This window comes from Tribolium madens, unplaced genomic scaffold (genome assembly GCF_015345945.1).
Source record: "Tribolium madens isolate multiple individuals breed KSU strain unplaced genomic scaffold, Tmad_KSU_1.1 Scaffold_19;HRSCAF=116;Tcas5.2_LG9, whole genome shotgun sequence".
In the NCBI taxonomy this organism is placed as follows: domain Eukaryota; kingdom Metazoa; phylum Arthropoda; class Insecta; order Coleoptera; family Tenebrionidae; genus Tribolium; species Tribolium madens.
In genome coordinates, this window is record NW_025400983.1 from 17,026,877 (window position 1) to 17,043,569 (window position 16,693).

Genomic DNA, 16,693 nt, shown 5'->3' on the forward strand with positions numbered 1-16,693 from the left:
AAAAAGACCATAAAATAGATGAAACTAATGTAAAAATCATTAGAGTAGTCAATAATTGTAAATTTCTTGACGCTTTCGAGAGTCTTGAAATATTTAAAAATAGAGATAATCTCATGAATTCAGACAACGGCCCCATTCCCTTTTCTCCCCTCTACTCGTTAGTTAAGGGTAGGGAAAGTGAAAGTCGGAAAATTAGTATATAAGGCATTACCATTGTTAAATTAGTTAGTTTTATTCTCACCTGAGGATGAYCACTTTGTGGTCGAAACGCGTTGTGCTATTAAAATAAAAGTTTGGTGTGACGGGCTAATCGTGTTTTTGTTCATTTAAATTTAAATAAATCTGACTACATGATATTCCAACTCAGGTTTCGACCCAATCAATATTGATTATTGATCTACTAGATGGGTCGAAATCTGGATTGGAAGAAACAATTATATCGTGTGTTTGGATTTATTTAAAATTCTCTTGCAACTATAAATCCCACAATGGGTATCCTACATAAAAAGTAACTTTATCCGCAAACGTCACATAAGTGACCATTTTTATGACTAAATAAATTTTACCCTTCAAGCATAGAGTAAAAATTCTGTTTTTCTGCTTAAAGGTTTTTACTTTTACGATTACATTTACCAATGTTGTCTCTTTTGCTGCTTCAGAAATTTCTGAAGAGATACATACATTGTAGATCATCAGGATTCGACATTTTGCACTACTAACTGCACTAGTCATGCACTAGTTAAATTAAATACTTTTAAAATGAAACATGATGTTTGTTTATAAGCGTTGCTATGATTTAATAACAAACCGTCCTGGTTTTTTTTTTTCATTTACTTTCTAGTTTTAGTGTTACTCTTTACTTTCGATGTGAATAGGTTTGCATATATGTTTTTCGGAGCTCAACTGAATTATTTGCCTCCCTACATTCGGCAAAATAGACGTTCATATTCGCCACATAAACCATCACTTTTAATCCTAATAATATAATATACTGAAATTTTTCTTGAAAACTTACAGAAAGTAGAATCTTTAAAATGCCGAATAAAAAAGTCATACTTTTCAACTTTTTACATGCAAGGTAACTTGATTATTACTTTATAATTGCGAATAAATATTTTTTCAATATTCAGCACCCCGAAATCTATAAGAATGCACATCTTCCAACAACAATAGTATATTATTTGACGAGTGAAAAACTTTTCATTTCCACGAAGATGAAATTTACGATAGGAGCTGAAGACGAGGAGAGTAATAAATCTGAGTGGAAATGGCCATTTATAATGAGTTTAATACTATACTTTTTCATAATCAGTAATATTTTTTATTATTTCTATTATTATTACTTATTTTGTTCCACAGTTATGGAGAAAATTAAATACACGCTGAAGATTGGATAACTTTCTCAACTGAAAACGGTTGACAAAAGTACAAATTCTTTAACATGACAAAAAATCTTGTAAACTATAGTGTCATTATTTCAATATTGCCCATAAATTTCTTGTCACAATTATCTCTACGTTATTCAGTTTTACTAACTCAATTTCAAAGTCACAGCCCGGTTTAATTAAAAATTTACTTGACCGGATGAAGGCATATCGATTTTTATATAGATATAAAAAATTCTAATAATGGAGACTTATTTGAAGTAATGACTATATCATCACGATTTATAACGCTTGAGGATCACATTCTCAAATACAAGGTTTTTAGTACATAACCTGTCCTGTAAGCCCGTTTTTATTTGTCATTAGATTTTAGAATACGACAAAATAAACCAATACTGATTTCATACTTTTTCTATACTTTCCTCTATTGTCCTACTTTAACAGGTAAAAATTAATTTTCTAATAATACAAAAAAGAATATAAACTAAAAGGTGTTCTCTAAAGAAGGAAATTTAGTTATCGTCTTCGAGTATAGTATACTACGAATACTTCGAACACTACATATTTGAAATCGAGTTTTTAAAAATTTTTGTGATCACTTATAGTACAATTTTTTATGATAAATATTTGCTTTAGTAGAAATACCATGGAATCGCATTCTCTAAGTTGTTACTGAATTACTGGTAACTGTAATCTAAGCCTTCTGTATTTTTAAAATTGAATTTACTACAGTCATTGAATAAATCTTTTAATGTAATAAATCATGAGTGAAAAATGCAGAATAAATTTCAGAATTGATGTTTTCTATAATTAAGACCATTGATGATCAAAACAAAACTTTTAAAACTGAAGATACTAACTTTGTCATCAATAAAAAAAATGACTGATAATTATCATGATAATTATGATAAGCTTTTGCATCAACCTTTTAAAATAGACTATGTTTACTGGGTAACATTTTTTTAAATATCTTAATTAATTAATTAATTAATTAAAAATTGAACGTTACGAGTAGGTATATCTATATTTAGTACATTAGTAAAGAAAATATTTAATTATAGGATAAGGAAAGAAAATTATTTGGGTAACTTCTTGCTTAAACAATTTTTTTTCAAGTGATTTATTTATAATAGTTACTCTATCAATGCATACCACATTGTGTTCCCTGATTCTCAAAGCTGTTTATATTAATATGCTTGGAAAATTAATAATTTACATCGTTTGAATTGCTAAAAAGCAAAAAGGAAACTCGATAAATGGTACGAGAAAACATACAAATATTAATTGTTTGTAACTAATAAAACACATTAATGAAATTTAAATGTTAACTGATAAATCTTGAATACTGAATGAATAAACAATTTTACAGTTTAAAATAAATTTCTTCATGTGGAATAAGTAAAAGTAAAGGTAGAATAACAAAAAGCAACACTTTGATTTATCAATTATGGTAAAATTCATGTTTGCTGATTAAACGACAACAGTTACGAGCATGGAAATAATCTTTTTTTCATCAACTTCACTCGCCACGCTTCTCAGACAAAGCATCACAATTTTTTCTTAAATAATAGCTATAAAACTGGTCAATAAAGCTAAAAGTTCCATTTTTATTTGCTATCACGTCTTGTAAACGGCTTTGAGTGACCATAGGCAATCGACATTACATCGTCTTTCGTAAAAACATAAAAACAATGTCGAATTTCAAAATTTCTACTTATCAATTTCAGATTCCACCATATTTTTAATTAAATTTAAAAATAATTTTCCAGAAGGAAGCAAATGTCCGACTCCAGGATGCACGGGCCAAGGTCATGTAACAGGACTCTATTCTCATCACCGAAGGTATTTCTTTGTTTATAAATATTTTTAAATCATCTCCACGCTAACAATAAATTTGATATATAGTTTGTCCGGATGTCCACGTAAAGATAAAGTAACACCAGAAAGTAAGTTTCAGTGAATGTAAACATTCACAAAACAATTAGACTGGAATAAAAAATAGGTGTAGATGTTGCAGTCTGATTGTTTTTCTATGCCACCACTGCTTTTTTATTCTGAATCTCGTCCTTTTTTGTTTTACGGGGTAGAGAGCGTCACTTTTTTTATTTATTTTTTGCAATGTGTAGTTGGTAGCATCCCTTGCATTCCCCGCATCCTCATGCATAAGAATCGCTCGGCACATTGAGTATAACGACAAAAATGTGTGTGACTTTTCCCAAAATAACAAACGGTTTTTATTTTTACTCTCTACCCTAAAGTTTGGTTTTGGTTCTGGATGTACACACACATCAATGGTTTGATTATACTCAATGTGATTCTGGTGCAGTCCTCGCCATGCACGAAACCATCCTCAAGTGTCCCACTCCAGGCTGCAATGGGCGAGGTCATGTAAGCTCCAACCGAAATTCCCATCGAAGTCTTTCCGGTTGTCCCATTGCTGCGGCGAACAAACAGGCCGCACGTGAGCAAAAATACCAAAGCAATCTGCATCGTATCAAATCGCCCCATACCTCCGCGTTCGGTAAGTGATGACGGAAAATGAGGCACATCGGGGACTCCCCTAATCCCATTTTGTTTTCAATTTTTCAAATACAATAGAATTGGTTTTTTTTTTCAATAACGTTTCCATTTCTAGCCGTGGCAGGTCAAAGTGAATTTGTCCCACACTCGTCTAGTTCTGAAGACGTAAAACCTAGTTATTTGGTCAGCTACCAACACTCGGACCAAGAAACTAAATCCTCATATGAACATTTCTACAGTAAAGCAAACCCATCTCACAAGTCAGACTTAATGAAAATTCCAAAGACCGAAATAAATCAAAGCAGTTGCTGTAGTGTTTCCGGCCAAACTGAACTTTTAGTACCTAAATCAGAAATCAATGCTAGTACTTGTCGATCATCTCCAAGTATAAGGAGTACTTATGAACCATATATAAATCAAGACTCAAATTCGTCGTCTTTATCGAGTATGGATACTGTCAATTCGCGAGGACCTCCACACCAAATTCATCATTTGAGCCCACATCAAAGTAATTACGGTATAGAGCATCAAATACCTCATCGTTCACCTTACCACCAAATGTCTGATGAAATGTATCATAGATCAGACAGATCATATACAGATATAACAGATTCGATAGGAGGTACTATTCCAAGACCAGTGGTTACGTATTCTAATGAAATTGTAACACGATCTTATGATTCTTCTGTGGTTAATTCAGCAAGTCATAGACCTTATGATCCTGGTACTGCTACAGCATTCGAAAGATACGATTCGGCACAATGTCTAGCAATGCAACAGGGTTTAGTACCACCAAGAGTACCTCCACAAGGAATGTATGGATATGCTGCGATGGAAGAACAACAGGACCAAAGGTACCAACAAGAAGGTGTGAGTGTACACCATCAAATTGCCCCTCAACAAGGGTTATTGAAGACTGAAGCAAGTCAAGAAGCATCTGGACCTCTCTATCCTAGGTTCACTCGCATTAATTGATTATATAGAAAAAATAAAAATCAAATGTTGCAGACCAATGTACCAATATGATTCGTCTGGCGGTCCCCCACTCCCTCTCGGCTTTTCCGCAATCAACTTATCTGTCAAATGTGTAACAACAGCTCAAGCACAAATAAAAATACCAGGTCCTCATACGTCCCCTGGCGGAACAGTTATCGACCTGTCGACATCGAGTGTTACAACAACGAGCCCACAGGTCTCTAATCGTCGTTTCGTGTGAATAAATAATGACTTTGGGCGGTTATAGGTGGCCTACAGTTCACCACATTATGGCGGTCAGCGAGTGAGTGGAAGTCCGCAAGCTGCTGCCAGTCCACATCTTTCAGCTAGTCCTCAAGTTCCTAGTCCGCAAGGTCAAACTTTAGATCTTAGCGTCAGCAGATTGTCCCACAGGTAGGGAAACAGAAAAGGAAGTTTGTAAACTTTCTTCTAAATTGACTTTAAAACTGTACAAAATTATTCGTCAGTTGAATGCTTGTAAAAATTGCTGCAAAAATACAAAAACTGTCTGAATCTGTCCTCAATTCTTTTTTTTTTTAATTTTCTTTTAAAATGCGACAGCAAGTTAAATAGTGAGTTGTATTTTTTCTCGTTACGAAAACGTTAATTAACAAATATTTGTTATGTATTTCTTGTAAAATTTTGCTTTTTATCTTCTGGTTCCTACTACACAGGGTCTCACATAAGACTTTCGGGTCTAATATCTCTGTTATTTGCCAACGGATTTTTCTAAAATTTAACATTTAAATGACTTAGAAGATTTAATTAGTATTAATAACATTATCTCAAGATAAAGAAATAATTTTAACACATACAGGTTGACCCAGGGGTATGTAATCGGTCCACAACTTTTTTATTACTTCATATATAAACATGCTGTTTTCAACATCCGGTAGATCTACTTAAAGTGCATCATTTATGCCCGGTTTCTGAAATGCTTTAGCATTAGATAAATTTTATCGGTTCGATAGTTACTAAGGTAGCGCTGATCTGATTGGTGTTTCTATAGCAATTATCGAATCGATAAAATTTATGTAACGATAAATCGTTTCAGAAACCGGCCTTTACAAATATTTTTATTATATACATACAGGGTGTTGTACAGAGTAGTGAACCAAAGTTATATTTTTTAAATAATATAAATTTTTACATTATTAGTTTCTGCTTAAAAAAATAATATTACTTTGTGTAAACTACTCGTATTATAGGTCCTATCTATTTTGGAATTATTCAATTTTTTGTAATAACAAAGACATTTGACAAATCACTCCGAAGTCGGTTGTAAATATTTTTTGACAAATTTACAATAGCTTGTAATTTTAGCAAATAGTCGACTTTTAACTCAAGCACGCACACTTTACAGACTGTGACAACACACAAAAAGTTAAATAACTCTTTTTTTAAAGAACAGTCTGTATTTGTTTCCACGCATTGATAGCATTTTTGACAAGATTTTCAACGATATTTGGTTTGTATAGTAAATTTGGAATATTTCTCAAGATTTTCAAAAATATGCTACTGTAGTATATTCCTACGACTACTACTCGCAATTAAAACTCGGACACCAAAAGAAAAGATTGTTTTTTATAACAAAATTTTGAATACAAATTAAGGTGACGTATACAATAATTGAAATTTCGTAATAGTCGGACTTTTTTTGGGTAATTTAAAAATTTTTAATAGATATTGACCCTTTTTTGTCAACAGGCACTAACAGACCATAATTATTCTATCTATGTGGAATATTCTAAAAGAATAATTTAAAATGAAATGAATGCATTGCCGTTACTTTGATGTTAACTTAGGGTATGGAGTAAGAAGAAAAGCAAAAGCATCGATTTGAAATTGTTAAAGTTTGCAAATATGTCTTTGCGACGATGTCTCATTAAAAGAATAGATCCAGCAACCCGTATAGAGACAAAATTAGAATATTCTAGTCTTGTAAATCTGAAGTAAAATAAACCTTTGTTTAAAAACAATTAAGCTTTAAGTTATTAATTACGTTCAATCTCAAGGGAGGTACAGGAATTATCGTCTTCTTGCACAAAAGTTAAAACTTATATTGGTTAAAAATGTTGAAACATGTTTCGGGCTCTATCTAGTCCCATCTTCAGTCTGGATTGTTAATAACAAAATATATATTTATAAAGATCACAAAAACATTTAAAAAATGTAAACAAATAAACGGCAATAAAACAAATATTATCAATCTACCATCAAGTCAACCCTGTGGTGTACCAAGCGTCCGAAAATCAACTTAAGATTACACTCTGTTAACCCTCTACCCCTTACGAGCACTGTTGACCACCCTGGGCCCGCGTACAAGACTTTTTTTACTAGAAATATCAATGCAGGGTGCGCCAGAACTCGTGCCCCAGAGAAAAATACTATGTAAATCTTAAGGAAATTCTATAAAAATTTCGATGTTATGAGAGTTTAAATTTTGCACTTTGACTCTATTTATTTCTTTTGGAAAAATAATTTTCGAAGTTTTTTTGCTACAGGCCATTAAAAGAGAAAATAAGGTAGCTGTATCTTGAATTGTACCTCTGTTTAATGTTAAATAATCATAAAAACAAACATACACAGATCATCAGTATCATTAAATAAACATAAAAAAATGTCAAATGTCAAAAATTTTTCACAGTATTTTTTAAACATTTTTTCCATTTTCCTGGTATCTTATCTTGCTTGAATTTTTTCTCTGGGGCGCGTGTTCTGACACACCCTGTATAGTGACATTTGCAGTCACAAACTCAATCGAGTATTCACTGCACCATTTTCTTCTTTCAAGACGGTGATTACTGATTAACTGTGAGCGAGATTAACGAATGGCCAATATTTAATTCCATAAACTGTAATCTTTGACAAACAATTTGTTTCTAACTTGATTTTTCTTCTGCTTCATATTGAGTGGTAATAAGAATTTGGGTAAAATGTTTTTACTCCATTATAGCATTTTCTTTAAGATCTCATTCTTTGCTTTCAATAGCTTTTCTAACACTTTCAAGTAGCATTAATACATTAAAAACAGTAACATTAAAATAGTCTTATTGTCTTCTATGACACCAACAAGTTTTTAACGAAAAAAATGATTTTCCCTCTCCTCCAAAATTTAATTGGTAGAAAATTGTTTCTTCACATTTATTACTTTAGGGAGCATTGCTCGATGAATTAAACTAGTTTCGAAAAGAACTACATACTTTTATTTAAGAAAATTATTAAAAAATTGACAGTTAGCCCTTAAAAAGCGAATATAACGTATTTGGCATTCAAATGCGAGTAGTATATAACGTTTTCTATTTTCAATCTTTGTTAGCAGTAATACAAGTCCTCAGTACCAAAATGGTCATGGCGACAGTGTTCCGGTGCAAGGGTTTGTGGGTCCCCGTGACGAGCAAACCGAACCCGTCGACTTTTCAACTGCAAATGAACCTGTCAATTTTAGTGGAGTTCGACCTGTTGCAACCTTTGCTGGTACTGTACTTACCCCCGGATCGGGTTACAGCCGAGAATCCACCCCTGACAGCGGGGGATCACACTACATGGACGCTTACAGAGATTCCGCAGGTGTGTTATAGCAGATTAACCATTCGCCTACGAATTGTAATTACCCAAATTTTTAATTTTAGGCTACGGCCCTATGAGTCCCCACCCTGGCTATGGTATGACATCAGTCGGCAGCGATTATAGCTCAAATCCATATACGCCTTACCCCACCAGTGGGTATTCCTGTGCGGGGGGATACCCTGGTTCAGTAACTACAGGGTATCCCGCACCTCCAGGAGCTTACTCCCCTGGTCCCTGTTACTCGATGCCTCCGCCTCAGCACACAATTTCTCAACATGACAAACCAACAAATAAAGACAGCAGGTGAGTTGGTTAAAATTAACGCGCAAAAAAGGTGGTTATTCGGAATATAATGACGGCTTTTGATGGCAGTTCGCGTCGACCTATCTACAACGGAGTACGTCCCTGTGCTAAGGGCAGGGACGGTAAGGAGCTGATTCAGTGCCCGACAATTAACTGTGATGGCATGGGACACGTGTCTGGCAACTACGCCACCCACAGAAGGCAAGCATTCACTGTAGAGCTAATTGTCAGTCCCCTAAAAAGAGGCTATGTTCATACCGATTTGAATGTATCGAAAAATGTTAGGACGCGTCTTATGCCATATGTGTTGTTATTTGACATTTTTACACTAAACATAAAAATCTCAAATTGCAAAACACATAAAACAATGTTTTTTTGTTTTTGTTGCAAAAGTTCTAAAAGAACTAACATTAAAGTTATCAAACAAACTTAAATTAGTACTACCAACCAATGTATTCATAATAACTTTAATAAAATGAAAGAAATTTGCAGTTCTAGTTTTTCATTTATTTCAAAAATTTTAATAAATGACAGCAAAAAATGAGACTAAGAAAATTTAGAACCGAAAACACATAAACAACGATAAATTCGTTATTGCTAACAGTTTTTAGAAATTTCTCTGGACAAAAGTCAAATTTGCTAAACATACCAAGAAATTGACAAGAACTGAGAAAGGAAGTAATTAATATTTTACACATAATAACCTGTTTAATACCGTGCGATCAAAAAAAATTTAAATTAGTTAATAACAATTAATACTCTACAGTTGGCAACACGTTGGCTGGGATCTGGGCTGGATATTTTCCACACAAACTGAAAGTGAAAATGACCATTCTCCGTTTTCGTTTTGTACAGCATTTTTGTAATAACTTGCAACAATAAAAATTTTCTGCTCTAAAGTGAACATTATTTCACTCAAAATGAATAAAACTTGTCAAAGTTTCCGCTGACATTTGATGTCAAAAATCAGGATTGCCATCTTTAATCACTGCTTACTCTAATTTTTTTTTTGATCACACGGTATATCTACCTTGAATCAAATTATTTTTATTATGTTTATTTATCTTTTCTTAAGCAAAAAAAAGTGAATTTTTTTTATCACGTGACATTTTTTTGTTACAAACGATAATTTTTAATTTTCTTGTCTCCGCTTTAAAGTTCATTTAAAATTCAAATTGTTTCTGAATTTTTGCAAAATTATCACCAGGGAGGGGGGTGCTAAAGTACATTTCATTGATTCGCATTTGGACTTTTTTCTTAAAAACTTAAGCAGCATGTGTGACGAAAAGAGTGAGCGTTTCCACCAGGATCTGAAGGTTTTCGAAGATCGGAACATAAATTTTTGGAATGAAAATATGTTACGGGATTAGTGTCGGACTGTGTTAAAAGTGTTAAAAAAACAAAGTAAAATAACTAATTTTTCATTTGTTGTAGCGGTGGATATTTTTAAATATTTTTTTTGCACTCAGTGCTTCAAAATCAAAATCTATAATTTTCAGCTAAGGTATATAAATCGTATAAACTAGTGTAATAAGTCTGGTTGCACCGAACTTGAGGAAGTGGTTAAAAAAATAACAATTTTAGAACTAAAGCTGAAAAAAATTTAGAACTTGTAGCTCATTTTACAAAAAATATTGCTTATTTTCTTAGAACCAGTTTGTATCCTTTACACAATTACTTTTTAATGTCTGCCTTCAAATATCCGATAATAAGGTTTTCAAAGAGCAAAAATCAAAAAATTCAAAGGGCAAAGTCAAAATTGTAACATAAAAGCATAACGAAAAATTTGTAACAAAAAACATACAAATTTTTTTCAATATTTTTACTTCATAATTTCCCTTCAGACTCTACAAGTTTTGTTTGGGTATTGTTTTTGTAACAAAAAATTTTAGAAAAACTATAAAAAAGAAAATTTTTGTGTTTTAAGAAAACACCACAATTCTAGATTCTAGATTTTACGCTAAAAAAAAATAAAGAAAAGACACTTTTTGTTATTGTTTCTGATTTCGAAAAACATTATTTTAAGCTTCCAAATTGATAGTCATAAGTCGAATGTGAGAGAAAGCAACTAAATCAAGCTGTATGTTTTTTTCCTTATTGGGAATTCAAACAAAATTTTTCATAAATTTGGACTTCAATATTTTTAGAACTCATTTCAATTAGTAATTTTGCTTTCAAATAGAAAACTGAAGAAAAAATATTTAATTCTCTAATCAATTTAAAAAAAGTAAATATAGGTATTTCTTGCAAAATCGGCGATCCTTTTGTTAAAAAACAAACCGTATAAACCATATTTAGAACGTAATTTTGACATTTGATACATTAACTAAACAAAACTTTTAAGTAAGATTACACTACAGATTTTTTTTCTATTTGTTGTACGTTTTGGACTAAACTCACATAATTATACAAAGTTTCTTTTTCCACAACTAACTTTTATTCAGAAAGTTTGACAACAGAAATCAGGTATAAGCAAAGCCTTTTATTTCCAGTTCCTGCTTTGTAGTTGTTGCTTTCCTTCACATTGTCGTTATAATAATAATATTAATAAAAATAAAAATGCCGTCTGTGACCATGTCTGAACAATTGGCTAAACAAACTGAGTCAGATCCTTGATGTAAAAATACAACTATTTATCAAACACTGACTTTATAAACTTATACTGATAGTTTTTCAAACATTTTCAGTTTGTCTGGTTGTCCGAGGGCCGATAGAAGTCAAATCCAAGCCCATTCTCAGGAATTAAAATGCCCGACTCCAGGATGCGACGGTTCTGGACATGTCACTGGAAACTACTCTTCACATAGGAGTCTTTCAGGATGTCCGAGAGCAAACAAGCCGAAAAGTAAACCGCGTGATGGACAAGACAGTGAACCGCTAAGGTAGGAAGCTAGAGTTGACTTTTTTTTTGCAATTCATCAACAACCTGTCCATAAAAATAGGTGCTCTAGGTAGACAAATCTCAAAATATTGATGAAAAGATGATTATTTTAAAAAATTTGTATATGCAGGTGTCCCAAAACGTCGAACTTAAAAGTGATTAAGTACCAGCTTCAAAAACTTAAAAAAGAAAGAAATAAACTTTAACATTAAAGCATAATAAAATAAACAAACCAAATGAAAAATTTTCTCTAATTTTTAAAAGAGAATATCTAAAATTTTTTTTTTCAAATATTTCCAAATTTATAAATAAAATGATTCGATGTTGATGGAACATCCTGTATGTTAATATAATTTAGTGAAAATGAACTGGTGTAAAATGATCATAGTTTATAATATTTTATATACTTGAAATTGCTATTGACTTATGTGGTATATAATAATTTCACGCTGTCAGATGTCCCATTCCGGGTTGTGATGGTTCTGGACATGCGACTGGAAAATTTTTGTCGCACCGAAGGTAACTTTAATAACATCTAGTTGTTTATACATAATTCAGTTAGAAATCTTATACGGTTTTATTTTATATTGGTTTATGTAAAAAGCGTACTTCAGAGTATGTAACTCGTGTTACCTCTACATTTTTTAAATGACTTAAAGAAAGATATTTTGTACACACAAAAATATTGTGGGGTTATATGTACTTGTTTGTACAGTGCGATCAAAAAGTCTTTCTATCAAGTAGACGGACTAATTGAGGACGTATGTCGCTTGGAAGTTTGTATGTCAGCTAGATGTCAAAAAATAATTTTATAAAAATTAAAATATTGATCTAAACAAATTGAATTACTGTATGAAACGTCTTAAAACACCCTAAAATGAGATGTAGTTGGAGTTTATTCATACAAATCGTTCACCACGTTTTGTTGTTACAGTTTACAAAAAAAAATATTTTGACATTTCTTATTTACCATTGTGACATTTTATCTTCCGCAGACACACGTTTTAAATTTCTAGGCTTGCTTGATAAACTTTTTGATCGCACTGTATAAATCAATTTTCAAAAACGCCTAGAATTTAATAGTAACTGTGATTTTTTTGTCTTCAAAAGATTGATAAAAATGTTACAATTTTTAACTGTATTTAAAAAATTTATTTAGGGTTTTTCTAAAAATCGTTTCTTCAACCATATTAAGCTCAAATAAATAGTTATTTTTATAAGTAACTAAAAACAGTTTTCGCCGACAAGGCGAAGCCGAGTCTGGAATAACAGATGAATCCACAAAACCTTTTTAAGTTACGTGTTACAAAAAATGTTTGTGTGCATCTGTCAAAAAACGTCATTTTTTGCTTGATTTTGAGTCATGAAATAGCACATTTGTTTATAATAAAATAAAGCCTTGGCAACGTAAAAAAAAAGACTTTTTTACTGGCCGACAAAGACTTTTTTACGGGTCATGATCTTTAATGAAATGAGCTTTTATAGATAATTCGAACGTTATTTATTAATATATGATTATTACTGAACAAAAGATTCTTAATTATTAAAATAAAAATTGAATGTGCTACCGCTAGTATTATTTAAATTGATACCAGAGGAAGATGCAATTGCACACAAAATTTTGTATGCCACATGGCCATGAACTATCTTTTTTTTATTCGAATGATTATTTGGCTCGGCCTTCGCCTCTCCAAATAATATTCATTCTCATAAAAAAGTCCTAGTTCACGGCCTTGTAACATAAATAACTATTTTGTTAAAGCTCCCAAAACCACATTCAAACTTTTTATTATACAGGTGCGCCAGAACTCGCGCCCCAGAGAATAATGCCATATAAGGTTAGATACCAGGAACATGGAAAAAACGTTAATTTTTTTTTATCTATAATAATTTCGAAGTTATGAGGGTTTAATGTTTGTACTTTGACTCTATTTATTTCTGTTGGAAAAATAATTTTCCAAGTTTTTTTGCTATAGGTTATTAAAAGAGGAAACAAGGAAGCTGTATCCTAAATTGTAACTCTGTTCAATGTTATTTGTAGCTTTTATTGGCAAATTTTTTGTCCTTTTACTAAATAATTGTAAAAAAACATATATGTACAAGATCATCAGTATCCTTAAATAAATATAAAAAAAATTCAAATGTCAAAAAATAAATGTCAAAATTTTTTAACAAATAGAATTTTTTAAACATTTTTTTCATGTTCCTGGTATCTAACCTTACTAAAAAAAAATTCCTGGGGCGCGAGTTCTGGCGCACCTGTATACATAGTGTGCCAGAACTCGCGCCCCAGAGAAATATGTCATGTAAGGTAAGACACTAGAAACATGAAAAAAATGTTATCTATAAAAATTCCGAAGTTATGAGAGTTTAAATTTTGCAATTTGACTCTACTTATTTCTGTTGGAAAAATGATTTTCCAAGTTTTTTTGCTACAAGCTATTAGAAGAGGAAACAAGAAAGCTGTATACAAAATTGTAACTCTGTTTAATGTTATTTGTGGCTTTTATTGGCAAAATTTTTGTACCTATACTAAATAATTATAAAAAAAAAACATATACAAGATCATCAGTATCATTAACTAGACATAAAAAATGTCAAATGTCAAAAAATAAATGTCTAAACTTTTGACAGATAGAATTTTTTAAACATCTTTTTATGTTTCTGGTATGTATGTATCTTACTTGAAATTTTTCTCTAGAGCGCGAGTTCTGACACATCTACCAAAAATGGTGGTTAAACATACAAAATAATACCTAATACCTACTATTTTATTGCGTTCATTTTAGAAATGTATATGAGTCTGTAAAATAGATTTTTATGTGAGTGTCTACAAAAAACTATATAAATATGCATACTTACTTCAATTTTTTTAGTGCATCTGGTTGTCCCATTGCAAATCGGAACAAAATGCGAGTACTAGAAAGTGGAGGATCAGTGGAACAGCACAAGGCGGCGGTAGCTGCAGCAACTGCAATGAAATTTGAAGGAGTCAATTGTCCCACTCCCGGCTGTGATGGTACGGGACATATAAATGGTTCTTTTTTAACCCATCGTTCTTTGAGCGGCTGTCCTGTGGCAGGACAGTCTATTAAAAAAGCAAAATTTCCCGAGGAAATGCCTTTTTACACGAAAGGATATACAGGTTAGCATTAGGATATTTCATACACTTTTTTCTAAAAAGTACTGTTTTCATATAAGATGGTATTAACAAAGCATAAGCTTTTTATAGGTTTGGAGCAGCCTAATAACGGTGAAGATCTAATGACATTGGAGGCCGAAATAACAGAACTCCAAAGAGAAAATGCAAGAGTTGAATCTCAAATGATTAAACTGAAATCTGACATTAATGCCATGGAAAGTCATCTCAGTCACGGGGAAAAGGTAAATATTTTTTTAATTAAATTAATGCTTCAATTCGTTTTTATAATATTGACCCATTTGCATAATACTCTTCTTGAAAAAAGTGCAAGTGTACAATATTACATATTTTGTACAGAGTGGACCAGAAATATTAACGTTTTCTGGAAGTGCACTAAATTTGGCGTCTTTTCATTATTAATATACACTTTTCAATAGTCCTATGTCTACTACAAAAAAAACATTCGCAATGCATGAGAAATTACTATAATAGTTATTTAAATTCGAGTGAAGTAACTGATATTTTACAGGGCAAAATTATTTTTTTGATTTGACGATGCGTAGCTGAGTGTGTTAAAAAATTGAGCCCAGTAAAATAGTTAACACGCAACATTTGTATTACATTTTTGGCATAATACTTTTATAAAAAAAGAAATACATTTTACATTTGATGTCAATAACAAAGACACGTCAATCAAATGGTGATGGCTTGACGCACCACTAAAATTAGAATTAAATACTCAAAAAAATTTAATCATTCAATAATTACACAGTTGTGTAATAATTAGTAATTCTAATAATCAAAAAAATCTACTATTTTTGAATTAGTATATTTCTGATAATTTTAACCGATTCATTCAAATTAAAAAAATAAATTTTTACTGTATGTGTTTTTTAAAATTGAAAGTCGCAAATTCTGCCAAACGTATTCATACGTATACAATAATTTTTTTGTCACTTACTGTTGTCCTAAAACTAATAAAATAAGCGGAAAATTCAAAATCATATTAACAAAACTATCCTATCCTTAAGAGTAAAAATTGATGCAACACCGGGACAACTAAACCAAATTAGATTTATTTCAACAAAAAACATATTACGAATAAATAATTAAAAGTTAATAATTAAAATAATAATTTTTCAATGACAATTAATAGTACATTATATTATAAGTGATAGAAATGCATCATTATACGCGAGTGAGAATTTTGACCGACAAGTGCGCTTGTGGGACACTTCTCACAAATTTCATAATGGCATTTCGATCACGTCTAATATACGACGTTTTATCTTACAGGTGCAACTATCCAAAAAATGAAGTTTCATTCAAGTAAAATATTCACCTATAAGAATATAATATAATAGTCAAATTTACTCACTTGTGAGTACTTTATCTCACTTGTGAATAATATTTGATTTGTATCACCGAAAACAATAGTCTAAGGTAGCTCAAAAACTCAACCTGTAAGATAAAAAAATTAATTTTAATGTGAAATTACAAACAATCAAAAAAAATGTGAAATTGCCAACAAATTGACAAAATTATTGTAGTACATTTTTTATGGAAAATCGTGTCGATTGACATGTTTTCTTTTTAAGTAGACATAAGATTATGTATAAACAAAAGTTAAAGAAACATGTTTTGAAAACCAAGACCTAATTTTAAATATAATATTTGCACATACTTTGATTAAAAACTGTAACAGGCATAAAACAACGAGTTTTTTTATGAATAATTATCAGTCAATACCTTTCTTTATAAAAATTACTTTTTTCAAATAAAGTTTTAAAAAATTGTGAAAATTGTTAGCATATTACTTGTCACTTGTACGTTTATTCCTTGATATTTGTTTTTTATTAAAATATTGTGCATATGGGATATTTAAATAAAGTCGGT

The 16,693-nt window shown here is 31.3% G+C and overlaps 1 protein-coding gene across 4 annotated transcripts in view; it reads left to right on the plus strand.

Moving 5' to 3' along the window:
- Positions 1–16,693, plus strand: part of LOC123015504 (myelin transcription factor 1) — a 241,221-nt gene that overhangs the window by 223,451 nt on the left and 1,077 nt on the right. The window contains exons 8-19 of one of the 4 annotated variants that reach the window (XM_044415265.1): positions 3,155–3,227; positions 3,291–3,331; positions 3,712–3,906; positions 4,021–4,861; positions 4,914–5,097; positions 5,149–5,294; positions 8,221–8,471; positions 8,534–8,774; positions 11,462–11,656; positions 12,112–12,174; positions 14,532–14,800; positions 14,888–15,039. In XM_044415265.1, the coding sequence (XP_044271200.1) occupies positions 3,155–3,227; positions 3,291–3,331; positions 3,712–3,906; positions 4,021–4,861; positions 4,914–5,097; positions 5,149–5,294; positions 8,221–8,471; positions 8,534–8,774; positions 11,462–11,656; positions 12,112–12,174; positions 14,532–14,800; positions 14,888–15,039 (2,651 nt within the window). Of the gene's footprint in view, positions 1–3,154; positions 3,228–3,290; positions 3,332–3,711; positions 3,907–4,020; positions 4,862–4,913; positions 5,098–5,148; positions 5,295–8,220; positions 8,472–8,533; positions 8,775–11,461; positions 11,657–12,111; positions 12,175–14,531; positions 14,801–14,877; positions 15,040–16,693 lie in introns of those variants that run through there. The other 3 variants (XM_044415266.1, XM_044415268.1, XM_044415267.1) reach the window with 3 other exon arrangements.